The 14,215-nt window shown below is 37.4% G+C and overlaps 1 protein-coding gene across 6 annotated transcripts in view; it reads right to left on the bottom strand.

Moving 5' to 3' along the window:
• Mta3 (metastasis associated 1 family member 3) overlaps positions 1-14,215 on the bottom strand; it is a 165,408-nt gene that overhangs the window by 130,249 nt on the left and 20,944 nt on the right. For all 6 annotated transcript variants that reach the window (XM_071601527.1, XM_071601529.1, XM_071601528.1 and 3 more), the window contains exon 4: positions 3,343-3,469. In XM_071601527.1, coding sequence (XP_071457628.1) covers positions 3,343-3,469 — 127 coding nt within the window. The remainder of the gene's footprint in view (positions 1-3,342; positions 3,470-14,215) is intronic.

Here is a 14,215-nt window from a genome sequence, read left to right as displayed (position 1 = left end):
AGAATGAATCAGACATTACCCTATGTACATATATAACTATGCGACCAGTGGAATTCCACATCAGGTACAACCAGAAGAATGAGAAATTATACTTCATCTATGTATGAGGCATCAAAGTGCATTCTACTGTCATGTATAACAAATTTATAACAAAACAAACTTAAAAACATACTTTCACCTTTAAGTTTTTTTTTATTATGCAGATGGTAGAGTGCTTGCCTCACATGCACAAGGCCCTGCCTGCGTTCAATCCCCAGCACCACACACACAAAAAAGAATTATGCAGAAAACAATATTCTTTCGTAAAATAAATGAGTGCTTGACTGAAAAAAAAGAAAGAAAGAAAATGAGAGCAACAGATGAAAAGGTGCAGCTCTGCACCACTCCCTCTCCACTCAGCTGTAGGGAAAATGCTGTAAATGTCTATGTCTCTCTATAATTCAAAGGAATTATCACTTGGAAAACTCCATGAATCTACAGCCTCGGGTCCTTACCTTTTAAGCATTTAGAAGCTCCTCAACCTAAAAGATTCTCAGGAAATGTGTTCAATAGCGACTGAAGAGGACTAGGGATATATCTCAGTGGTATAGCACTTGCCTAGCATGAGTAAGGTCCTGGGTTGATCCCCAGCACCACAAAAGAAGAAGAAATAAAAAGAACTGACCGAAGGATCATGTATACCAGGTAAATTATATATTCCACACCGGAATGTCTGGATAATTATATTTCAATATATTCTCCCAGCCCTTATGGAAGATAAAAAACACATCACTAGTTTTTCCATTCCAGGCAATCTGTTAAAGGAAACCAACATTACTTGTAAACAGATTCCAAGCTATCAGAAGGGTAAATTAAAAATATACTTGTGTGTTTGGGATACATTCTTTAAACCATTTGTCAGATTGTTGTTCTAGCAAGATTCTTACAATTAGCCACATAATTTCAAGATTAAAATGAATCTTTATGTTCAAATAGCTCATTCCAATTAAGTAACAAATATATGTGGATCTTTAGCATATTACTTATACACATTTTTAAGAAAAATCTCAAGCCGATCACAGTGGTGCATGTCTACAATTAATCCTAGTGGCTAGGGAGAATGAGATAGGAGGATCACAAGTTCAGAGCCAGCCTCAGCAACAGCTAGGGGCTAAGCAACTCAGTAAGACCCTGTTTCTAAATAAAATACAAAATAGAGCTGGGGGTGTGACTCAGTGATAGAGTGCCCCAGAGTTCAATCCCCCGTACCAAAAAATAAAAAATAGCCTTACTAGTGAAAAGCAAAAAGACTCCTCACATTACCTGGTATGATTATATTTTCCAGGAAAGGATATAAATGACACAGAAAATACTAACTCTAGCCAATCCAACCACAGTGGCCCCTTTTAAAAAATCTAAATAAAGCCATGACATGATGTTCATGATAAGAGGGCAATCGAGTTATTTCCAAAAAGATTTCAGAAAAAAGGGGGCTGGGGCTCAGCAGTAGGGCACTTGCGTGGCACATGTGAGGTACTGGGTTCGATTCTCAGCACTGCATGTAAATAAATAAAATAAAGATCTATCAACAACTACAAAAATATTTTTTAAAAATTTAAGAAAAAGGAAGAACAATCTTTGTCCTACCCTTCCTATTATGAAAGATACGTGTCCACTTCTAAAGAAAGTTATACACGAAGGTGTTTGGAGTTTGGTTGGGGGGTGTGTGTGTGTGTGTGTGTGTAGGTACAAAACCAAATTATGGCTTTAGAAGACTGCAAACCTGGGCTGGGGCCATAGCTCAGTGGTAGAACACCTGCCTCAAGCGTGTGTGAGGCACTGGGTTCCATCCTCAGCACCACATAAAAATGAACAAATAAAGATATTGTATCCATCTACAACTAAAAAGATATTAAAAAAAAAAAAAAAGACTGCAAACCTGTCTGAAACCAAAATGCAGACTTAGGTTAAATTCCAACAATAGGAGTAAAGAAGGAGGAACAATTATTAAAATAACTGGTACATTTTCTTTTCATTTATAAACACTTTTTATGATCATCATGACCAGCTATAGCTGGAAAAAAGGATAAGAAACTATAAACTAAATTGGAAGGAATTTTTTTTCTCCCTAGTACTGAGGATTAAACCCAGGAGTATTTTACAACCTAGGTAAATTCCTAGCCCTTTTTTCTTTTTTCTTTTGACACAGGGTCTAAGATGCTGAGGACTTCACTAAGTTGCTGAGGCCGGCATCAAAGTTGTGATCCTCCTGCCTCAGCCTCCAGAATTACTGGGATTACAGCATGTGCCACCATGACTGCCTGAAGGAATTTATTTTTAAATATATGTTTTTGCAGGAACATTTTTATCTTTTTTAATATTTATTTTCTTAGTTGTAGGTGGACACACAATATCTTTATTTCATTTTTATGTGGCGTTGAGGACCGAACTCAGTGCCTCACATGTGCTAGGTGAGCACTCTACCACTGAGCCACAACTCCAGCCCCTGAAGGAATTTTTTTAACCTACTTGAAACATGACATTCCCTCCCATGTTTCACCCTGAACCTGGCTGTTCCCTACACACACATCCCACGCTCACCTCTTCCCTCTACCTGATGTGCATCCCACATTCTCATGAAAGGTGAGTAAACACTCTACCTGAAGCTTTCCTGACCCTGAGGGTCAAATCTTCCTGCCTTTTGAGTTCAAACATTTTGTTATATCTCCAAGATGCACTTATTCCAGATTGCATTGAAAAATAACTCTCTATGCTTAAATTTTGTCACCAGAAGTAGATCATGAAAGTCCATCACTATTCCAGCACAATCTTTAAACTATAAACTACAGACTGAGATTTTCATCACTTTTGTAGCCTATCAATGCACAGAGCAAATGCCAAAAAATGAGTTAATAAAAAATAATAATAACATTTTCACTTCAGAGATCCTCAAAAGAAAGTAAAAAGCCATATATCCTAAAGGCCAAGAGTCACCTGCTACAACTCAATCTTGGGTTCCAGCCTTTGGGTTCTAATTACTACACATATACTTTGTTGGGACTCTAGAGAAGATCTGCATTTCCCAAAATGATGTGTGCTGGACACTACTATGCCTGAGAGTCACAGATGCTTAAGTAAACTGTCAAAGTCAGAAATGAAATAAAGTTAAAATGGTTACATTACTGCAGAACTTTAATATGCCAACATACCCTTTTAATTTCAAGATAAAATTCCATTATGAAGCCTTTAGTAAACTAAGTTAAGCAAGATCCTGAGGAGAGTCTGGAAAATGCTTCAAAGAAGTCTTTGATTTTGGTCATAATGTTACTGGGTACATTAGATTAACTTCTAAAAAGTTCTTACCTGATATGTGTTGCAGGGAGAGATTCATATTGGCGTGACAAAAAGAGTTCCCTATGTTTCAACTGATGTTTCTGTTTATCAGTCAAGTCTGCCTCAACTGTTGTTTCAGATTCTTCTTCAATTTCTTCTACAAATAAAATTTGAAGAATTGATTACTATCACCTTTTTGAGTATTAACATAGAATTAAAAAGATAGGTTGAATCAACATTTATTCAATATTCTCTTCAAACTAATCAATTTTAAATTTATATATTAAATTTGTCACTTCAATTATAACAATATATTTTCTTTGGGCCTCAAAGGAAGAAGAGAAAATCCAATTTAAAAACAACAGCCAGACTGGGGTGCAGCTCAGTGGTAGAGTGGGTGTCTAGCATACATGAGCCGTGGGGTTCAATTTTTAGCACAATAAAAAATAATTAAATAAATAAAAGTGTAAAATGGCAGAAGGAACACAAGCATTCATATTCTCTTCATCCAATAAAACTACACCAAGGTGACAAAATGTATTAATATTTCTATGAAAATAAACACTGAGTAGAGAAAAAAATTTTGACCAAGCCAGGAACAATGGCCCACAACCTGTAATCCCAGCAACCACAGATTTAGCAAGGCCTTCAGTCAAAATAAAAATTTTGCCTCAAATAAAAATGTTTTAAAAACTATGAAACACAAAGGGATAGAACACTTCCAAATCCATCCTATGAAGTCAGTATCACACTCAAAACCAGATAAGGAGGGGGCTAGGGCTACAGCTCAGTGGTAGAGCGCCTGCCTTGCACCACATAAAAATAAATAAATATATAGAAAAAATAAAAATGAAAATAAGGTATTATTTTTTAAAAAAGAAAAATACAGACCAATATCCCTAACGCAATCTTTCTCTTGCCTGATAAGAATATGATGACATGATCCTATACTTAGAAGATCCAAAAAACTACACCAAAAGACTTTTAGAACTAATAAACAAATTCAGCAAAGTAACAGATTACAAAATCAAAATCAACATACAAAAATCAATAGCTTTCCTATATAGCAGTAATAAATGTGCTGAGAAAGAAATCAGGGAGACAACTGCATTCACAATAGCTTCAAAAAAATAAAATGCCGAGGAATAATTTTGACCAAGGAGATGAAAGACCTCTACAATGAAAATTATAGAATATTTTTAAAAACCTCAGAAGATGCAAAGACCTCCCATGTTCATGGATAGGCAGAATTAATATTGTTAAAGTGGCCATACTAACAAAAGCAGTATACAGATCTGATGCAGTCGTCAGAATACCAATGACATTCTTCACAGAACTAGGAAAACAATAGTCCTGGGCTGGGGTTATAGCTCAGTTGTAGAGCACTTGCCTAGCACGTGGGAGGCACTGGATTCGATCCTCAGCACCAATAAAAATAAATAAATAAAATAAAGGTATTGTGTCCATCTACAACTAAAAATATTTAAAAAAAAAAAAAAGAAGTCCTAAAATTCATTTGGAAGAATAGAAAACCCAGAATAGACCAAGCAATTCTAAGCCAAAAGAGCAATGCTAGAGGCATCCCAATGCCTGACTTCAAATTATACTACAGAGCTTAGTAACAAAAATGTCATGGTATTGGCAGAAAAACAGACATATACACTGATGGTATAAAATAGAAGACATAGAGACAAACCCACACATATATGGTCATCTGATCATTAACAACAGTGTCAAATATATATATATATATATATATGAGAAATGACAGCCTTTTAAACAAATAGTGCTGGGAAAACTGGTTATCCATATGTAGAAGAATGAGACTAGACCGTTATCTCTCACCCTGCACAAAAATCAACTCAAAATGGATCTAAGACCTCAGAATTAGACCAGAAACTATGCAACTCCTAGTTGAAAATGTAGGATCAACACTCCAACAAATTGGTTTTAGGCAATGACTTTCCCGATAGGACCCCTAAAGCTCAGGAAATAATACCAAGAGCTAATAAATGGGACAGCATCAAATTAAAAAGCTTCCACATAGCAAAGGAAACAATTAAGAATGTAAAGAACCTACAGAATGAGAGAAAAATTTTGCTAGCTACTCTTTTGACTGAGGAGTAACATCTAGAATATATTAAAAAAACTCAAAAAACTTAATGACAAAAAAACCCAATTTTAATAAATGGGTGAATGAATTAAACAGACACTTTTCAAAAGAATAAACACAAATGGCCAACAAATATATTTTAAAAAGGTTCAACATCATTAGCAATTAGGGAAATGCAAATCAAAACTACACTGAGATTTCACTGCACTCCAGTCAGAATAGTTCTCAAGAATACAATCAATAATAAATGCTGGAAGTGACCAGGGGGTGGGAGGCAGAGAGGGAGGAGGGAAGTGCTGAGGAATGTGATACTGATCAAATTATACTGTTATACTGTGTGCATGTATGAACAGGTAACAACAAATGTCATCATTATGTACAACTATAATGCATCAATAAAAAAGTCGAAAAAATAATAAATGTTGGCAAGTATGTGGAGGAAAATGAACATTTTTACACTGTTGGTGCGATTATAAATTAGTACAACCACTGTGGAAATCAGCATGGAGGTTCCTCAAAAGAGTAGACAGGGAACCACCATATGACCCAGCTATAACACTCCTCAGTATTTATTCTAAAGAATTAAAGTCATCATACTACAGTGATACATGTATACCCATGTTTATAGTAGCACAGTTCACAACAGCCAAACTATGGAACCAGCCTAGGCATCCATCAATGAATGAATAGATAAAGAAAACATGGTATATACACACAATGGAGTTTTATTCAGCTTTAAAGAAAAATGAAATTATGTCATTTGCAGGAAAATATATGGAACTTGAGAACATTATGTTAAGCAAAATAAGTCAAACACGAAGATCAAGGGTCATATATGAAAGAGAAAAAGGAAATGGGGGGAATCAAAAGGGTGATAAGTAAAGGAAAGGGAACAAGGGATGGAAGGTAGAGAGGGAGGAGACAAATGCTAGAGAGTAATATTGGCCAAATTATGTTGTTATATTGTGTGCATGTACAATTATGTACTAATAAATCCCACCAATATGTACAACTATAATATACAAATTAAAAATGTGGAAAAAACAAAAATAACTGGGGATGTAGCTTAATGATAAAATCACCCTTAGTGGGCTGGGGTTGTGGCTCAGTGGTAGAGCAAGTGCTACCACTAGCATGTGCGAAGCACTGGGTTCAATCCTCGGCACTACATAAAAATAAGTAATATAAAGGCATAAAAATAATGTTGTAAAAAAAAAATGGCCCTTGGGTCCAATTTCCAATACAAGGGGAAAAAAAAAAAAAAGGAATTTTGACCAAACAAGAAGATGGACCCTTGGGAGGCTGAGGCAAGAGGAGTACAAGTTTGAGGCCAGCTCAGTAATTTAGTATGACCCTGTTTCAAAATAAAATTTAAGCAATAGGAATGTAGCAGTGGTAAAGTGCTCAGAGGTTCAATCCCTAGACTAAAAGAAAAAGAAAAAAAAAATGGAGAGCCAGGTGTGGTAGCACATGCCTGTAATTCCAGGAACTCAGGAGGCTGAGGCAAAAGGATCAAAAGTTTGAGGCCAACCTCAGTAATTTAGCGTGCCGCTGTCTCAAAATAAAAAATAAAAAAGGTCTGGGGATGTAGCTTAAGGGTAAGCAACCCTAGGTTCAATCACTGGTATGAAAAAAGGAAGGAAGAACATGGAAAGTAGATGTTTAAAAAGAAAAGAAAAAGTGGAATGGGGCTGTATCTAAGTGGTAGAGCACTTGCCTGGCAGGTGTGAGGCCTTGGGTTTGATCCTCAGCACAAATAAATAAATAAATTTTATTTCTTTATTTTTATGTGGTGCTGAGGATCAAACCCAGCGCCTCGCACATGCTAGGCGAGCGCTCTACAGCTGAGCCAAAACTCCAGCCCCGAGTTACATACTTTTTAAAAACAGAATACCTCACAGGTCTTTGCAACCCCTCGTGGAGCAGATTGTGTATGGAAAAACAGTAAAAGCACAGAGAACTCAAGAGTGGAAGTAGGTGGGCTGGATCCTCACCAGCAAGAAGAGCACAAGGGTCAACCTAGAACATCTGGATATCCTTTGGAAGCCTTGATGTTCAGACAAGAATGGATTCTATGCACACAGCAAGATATTTCTGTTTCTTACAATTATTTCAGGAACCAAGTCCACAAAAGGGATTTTTGTCAAATAGAATCCCCCAAATTGTAGCAGTTCTTTTTTAATTACATAAAGGCAAGTAGTGGGCTGTCAGATCTTTCCTGCTTCCAAAATTTTATTCCCACCCCACCTACCACCACCCTAGGTACTCTGCATAGAACCCAGAGGCAATCTACCTCTAAGCTACATCCCTGCCTTTTTGTCTGTTTGTTTATTATGTTTTTGGTACCAGAGATTGAACCCAAGGACACTTAACTGCTGAGCCACATCCCCAGGACCCCCCCCCCCATTTTTTTGTATTTTATTTAGAGACAGGGTCTCACTGAGTTGCTTAGGGCCTCGCTAAGTTCCTGAGGCTGGCTTTGAACTTGTGATCCTCCTACCTCAGCCTCCCAAATCGCTGAGATTACAGGCATGCACCACTGCACCCGGCTTCTATTTTTTGAGACACGATCTCACTAAGTTGCTTAGGGCCTTACAAATTTGCTGAGGCTGACCTTGAACTTCTGATCCTCCTACCTCAGTATCCCAAGTAGCTAAGATTACATGTGTGCACTGTGGCACTTGGTCCTACTTTCAAACTTTTAAAACTATTAATTGAAAATGAATCTGAAAATTTGATTTAAAAGACTCACCTAGCTGAGCACAGTGGTGCACACCTGTAATCCCAGCAACTCGGGCGGCTGAGGCATGAGGATCACAAGTTCAAAGCCAGCCTCAACAAATTAGGGAGGCCCAAAGTAACTTAGGGAGGCCCAAAGTAACTTGAGATCCTGTCTCAAGATAAAAAATAAAAAGAGTTGGGGATGTAGCTCAGTGGCAAAGTACCCCTGGGTCCTATCTCCAGTATCAAAAAACAAACAAACAAACAAACAAAACTCACCTAGGGCTGGGAATGGGGAAGTAGCTCAGTGGTAGAGCTCTTGCCTAGCAGGTACAAAGCCCTGGGTTCAATCCCTAGCACCACCAAAAAGAAAAAGGAAAGAAAGGTGAGAGAGAGGAAGGGGGACAGGAGGGTTTGACTCACCAGGCTCAAAGAAAGAACATGACAATTGAAGAGTCTTTAAATGTTCTTTTTAATGAACTACTCAAAGAGAAATACAGCACTAAAGGAGCCATTTACTTGCGGGTCTAATAACATTTCACCAGTGGAGATCAATAACATTATTGCTACATTGGCACTATTAGCACCAGCAAATACCACATACAAAATTATACTTTACCTAATTAGGATGTGACAAATGTATATCGAATAGAGCTAAAACATCAACAAGCACCTCAAATAATAACAGCAGTTTTGTTTTGTTTTGTTTTTCCTCCTTCTTTTCTATGGTGCTAAGAATTGAACCCAGGACCTCAGCATGCTAAGTAAGTGCTCAACCACTGAGCTACACCTCCAGCATCAAATCTTACTTTCTTATACAACCCCAGAAGTACAGACAACAAGAACTGAAAGTGGGGCTGGGGCTGGGGCTCAGTGGTAGCACTGTGCCTACCTACATATGAGGCACTGGGTTTAATCCTCAGCACCACATAAAAAATAAATAAAATCAAGGTATTGTGTCCATTTATAACTAAAAATATTTTTAGAAAGAAAAAAAAGAACTAAAAGCTCTCAAGTCCAATCTAACTGAAAATAGAAATCACCACAAAAATATCTTTCCATTGTGAAGTTCACTAAAGAAACCCTTTTTAAAATTTTACTAGTGAGGGGCTGGGGATGTGGCTCAAGCGGTAGTGCGCTCGCCTGGCATACACGGGACGCTGGGTTCGATCCTCAGCACCACATAAAAAATAAAGATGTTGTGTCCACCGAAAACTAAAGAATAAATATTAAAAAATTCTCTCTCTCTCTAAAAAAAAAGAAAAATTTACTAGTGAAATTCCATTTATATTATATATATTTCTATAAATTTGCACCACTTTTAAGTAGGAATGAACGAATGACTCTCACGCCACCAACATCCTAAAAACACTGACAAAATTTAGCATTTAGACAACAAAAATTTTGAAAGAGCAAATACAACTACCCTAACTAAAATTATGTACAGTGGGCTGGGGGGCTTAGTGGTAGAGAGCTTGCCTGGCATGCATTAGATCCTGGGCCTGATTTCCAGCATGGCAAATGTGTACGTGTGTGTGTATATATATATATATATATATATATATATATATATATATATGTATATATTCATAGACATACATATGTACATGCTAATATCTATGTAATTTTTAAAACCATTTTACCAGGTTTCATGGAATTCCATATTTGTTATCTTATTAAAGTTATTAAAGTAGAAGACAACCACTACAAAGCAACAGAAGGCACTGAATACCTTATTATTTACTATATTTTCTTTGTAGGTGAAAAAGTGTCAGCACACGGCTTATTAGTAATATGGCACTGGGGAAAGGGAGAAGAGAAAGAAGACAGAAGGAAACTGTACAAAAGTATTTCTTGGGGTTTTTGTTTTGTTTTGTTTTGCCATACATGGGCACTCTACCACTAACCAAATCCCTAGGCCTATTGTATTTTGGGACAAGGCCTCCTTACATTGCTCAGGCTGGCCTTGAACTTTTGATCCTCCAGCTTCAGATCCTAAGCCGCTGGGAGTATAGGTGTGTACCACCTTCATACCAGAGTACAGGCCCTGCTTCTTGGATTTTTAAAGAGCAGTAGCCATTGCTACACTTAGAGCTTCTATTTTAGCTGTATGGGCCATATAACGCGAGACTCAACAAGGTTCCTATACATTTTAAAATTTTAGGCTGCAAGATGAGAAAGAAGCCACCATCACAAAAGCTCTGCAAGCCTAGTTACATCCCTAAACTGAGAGGGGATGGGATGAGGGCAACACAAAGTCCAGGAAGCAAGGTTCAAAGAAATGTTACTAGCCAACTGCTCTGGAGGACCAGAGCTGTGGGATTCAGAGATCAGTCTCTGCAGCAGACTACAATCAGAGCCTCAGACAAACTTTTAGAGATTGGCCTTATGACACAGAGGAACTGAGGAAAAGGGAACAGAACCCAGGGAAGGAAAGCCATTACCATTTCTAGGTACTTAACTGAAACTGTGATTTTTAGTTAGGTCAGAATTATAATTTCTACACATTAGTTTGGGAGATGGGGGGTGGGGGTACAGGTAGCAGGGAAAAGCAGTCTTCCACAGTTATTCTCAAGCACCCTTATGTCTATTTTAATAAGAGAGTACCCATAACGATAAAATAACAGCTATTATAAACCACATAGAAAAGTGGCTGGTTGGGCTGGGGTTGTGGCTCAGCGGTAGAGCACTCGCCTCGCACGTGCAAGACCCTGGGTTTGATGCTCAGCACTACATAAAAATAAATGAATATAATAAAGGTATTGTGTTCAACTACAACTAAAAAATAAATTAAAAAAAAAGAAAAGAAAAATGTCTGGTAAACCAGGCATGGTGGCACATGCCTGAAATCCCAAATTGGGAGGCTGAGGCGAGAGAACTGCTCAAGGCCAGGCTGAGCAACTAAGTGAGACCCTGCCTCAAAATAAAAATTAAAAAAAATTTAAAAGGACTGGGGATGTAACTCAGTAGTAAAGTGTCCCATGGGCTTGATGCCTAGTATCCAAAAAGGCTTTTTTATATATTCTTAAATTAAATTTAGCTATAGGATTTTGACAAATTAGATTTTGAACTGTATGAATAAATAAAAGAAACAATTTCACAGCTTAAAAGCAAATAATATATAAAAGGCAATTACTCTCCTATCACTAGCAGTGAACAATTTAAAACTGAAATTAAGGAAAAATTCCACTTAAAGTGGCACCAACATGAATAAAATACCTACAAATACACTTAACAAAAGATAAAACTTGCATGCTAAAAGTTGCAAAACACTGCCCAAAGATCTTTAAAGACCCAAATAAATGGAAAGACAACCCATGTTCAGAGTTTGGAACAGCTATATGGTTAAAAATGACAATACTTCTCAAATTGATGAACAGATTCAATGCCACCTCTAACAAAATTCCAACTGCCCTTTTCACAAAAATTGACATTCATCTGAAAATTCAAATGGACATCTAAGGGGCACAAAATAATCTTAAATAAGAACAAACTAAGACAACCCACACTTACTTCAAAATTATAACAATGAATCTATATGGTACTGGCTTTGAGGACAGACATGCAGATCAATGTAGTATAACTGAATACAGAAATCAGCCCACACATGCATGGTCAGTTGATTTTAAACTAAAATGCCAAGACACGTCACTGGGGGAAAGAATAGTGAATAGTCTTTTCAGCAAATGGTGCTGAGTCAATTGGATATCCACAAGCAAAAGAACAAAGCTAGACTCCCACACTTCACACCATATACAAAAATTAATTCCAAATTGATCAAAGAACTAAATGTAAGAGCTAAAATTCTTATAATAAAATGTAGTTACAAATCTTCAAGACCTCACACTAAGCAAAGGCTTCTTTGCTATAATACTGAAATGCATAAACAACTTAAGAAAAAATAGGTATGTTGGACTTAATACTGAAATGTTTGTGCATAAAAAGACACGATCAAGAAAGCAAGGAAACCAAGTGTGGTGGAACACACCTGTAATAAAAATTACTCAGGAGGCTGAGGTAGGAGGATCACAAATTTGGGGCCAGCCTGAGCAACTTAGTGAGATCCTGTCTCAAAATAAAAATTTCTAAGAAGGCAGTACTGTGAGATAGGTCAGTGGCAGCGCATGCTTAACATGCCTAACATCCTGAGTTCAATCTCCAGCACCACACACACACAAAAAGTAGGGGATGTGGTTAAATGGTAGTACACTTGGATGGCACGCACATTCAATCCCTGGTTCAGGAAGGAAAAAAAAAAAAAAGAGGAGATAAAAAGAAAGAAAACAGCAAGGAGACTGAAAGGATACAGCAGTACCAAAGAAGCCTCCTCAGTCAGTTCCACCATCATAATCCCATACCCCATCCTCCATGTGCACATGGATGAGGACAAGTGGACCAACAACTGGAGCAGACTTCTTTCTTACTGGAAAACAGGGTGTGGCCAGAAAAGGATCTATCCTCTATCATTACATATTCATAGGAAATGAGGCCCTAAATCAGTCACAGAAGACCTGCTTCTAGATAGTCAAGGTTTTGAATACAGCAAAGCAGCTCCCTCATCCTTTCAGTGATAGGCTGAAAGTCAGTCCTTCATACAAGGGTTTGTTCAATTTAAAAAAAAAAAAGTGCAAAAAGACAACCAGAGGAAAAGCCATCTGCAAATCAAGGGTCTGGTATCCAGAATACATAAACAATGCTTACAATTCAAAAATTTTAAAAACTCAAGTGGGTGAAAGGTGCATACATGTAATCCCAGCTACTGAGGTAACTGATGCTAATCTCAAGTTTGAGTCTAGCCTGGGCAACAAAGTGAGACCCCATCTCAAAAAACAAACAAACAAAAAAAGACAACCCAATTAAGTAGTGGGCAAAGCATGTGAAAATACATTCCAACTGGGCATGGTGGCATATGCCTGTAATCCCAATGATGGGATTGGATGGCTGAAGCAGGAGGTTAGCAACTTTAAGGCCAACCTGGGAAGCTTAGTGATATCCTAAATAATTTTGCAAGATGTCATCTCAAAATAAAAAATGGCTGGGGTGGGGCTGGTGTTGTGGCTCAGTGGTAGACTGCTTGCCTAGCATGTGGAAGGCACTGGATTCAATCTTCAGCACCACATAAAAATAAATTAAATAAAATAAAATAAAGGTATTGTGTCCATCTACAACTAAAAAAAAAAAAATGGCTGGGGATATAGCTCAGTGATAGAGCACCCCTGGGTTCAATCCCCAATATTCCCCCCCAATTATTCAATTCTATTCGTCACAGCACTAGGGAAAGACAAATCAAAGCCACAACGAGATTAAAATCATGAGTCACTTGAGAGGGTACTCACATAAACCATGTGGTGTACGTAACCTACTACACACTGAGGCTATATGGTAAGCCTATTTGTTGCTCCCAGGCTATAAAACTGTATGGCACGTCCCAAACAGTAGTAAATACTACAGGCAATTATAACAATATGTATGTATGTCTAGACATATCTAAACATGGAGTAGATTAAAAAATACTAAGTAATAGGGAGTTTTCAGCTCCCTTACAGTCTGATGGGATCACATTTATTATGTCTGGTTCATTGTGACTGAAACATCACGATGCTACAATTGACTATATTTCACACAAAACAGAAGTGCTATAATCAAAATAATACTATACAACTAAAACCAAAAATGATCCCATTATATGAAATATTCAGAATATACAAATCCAGAGAGAAAAAGTAGATTAGTAGTTGCCAGTGGAAGGTGAAATGGGGACTATTAATGGATAGAGTTTCTTTTAGAGCTAATTAAAATGTCCTGAAATTAAATAACAGTAACGACTACATGAACTTGTGAATATTCTAAAAAGCACTGAATTATACCTTTTTTCTTTTCTTCTTTTGGTATCAGGGATTGAATCCACAGCCATTTAACCACTGAGCCACATCCCCAACCCCTTTTTATTTTTTATTTTGAGACAGAGTTTTGCTAAGTTGCTTAAAGCCTCACCCAGTTGCTCAGGCTGGCTTTGAACTTGTGATTCTCCTGCCTCAGTCTCCCAATCCACTGGGATTACAGGCATGC

The sequence above is a fragment of the Marmota flaviventris genome, chromosome 14, assembly GCF_047511675.1.
Source record: "Marmota flaviventris isolate mMarFla1 chromosome 14, mMarFla1.hap1, whole genome shotgun sequence".
Lineage (NCBI taxonomy): Eukaryota > Metazoa > Chordata > Mammalia > Rodentia > Sciuridae > Marmota > Marmota flaviventris.
The sequence above is the reverse complement of the archived record's forward strand: the minus strand, read 5'-3'. Positions and strand labels throughout refer to the sequence as shown.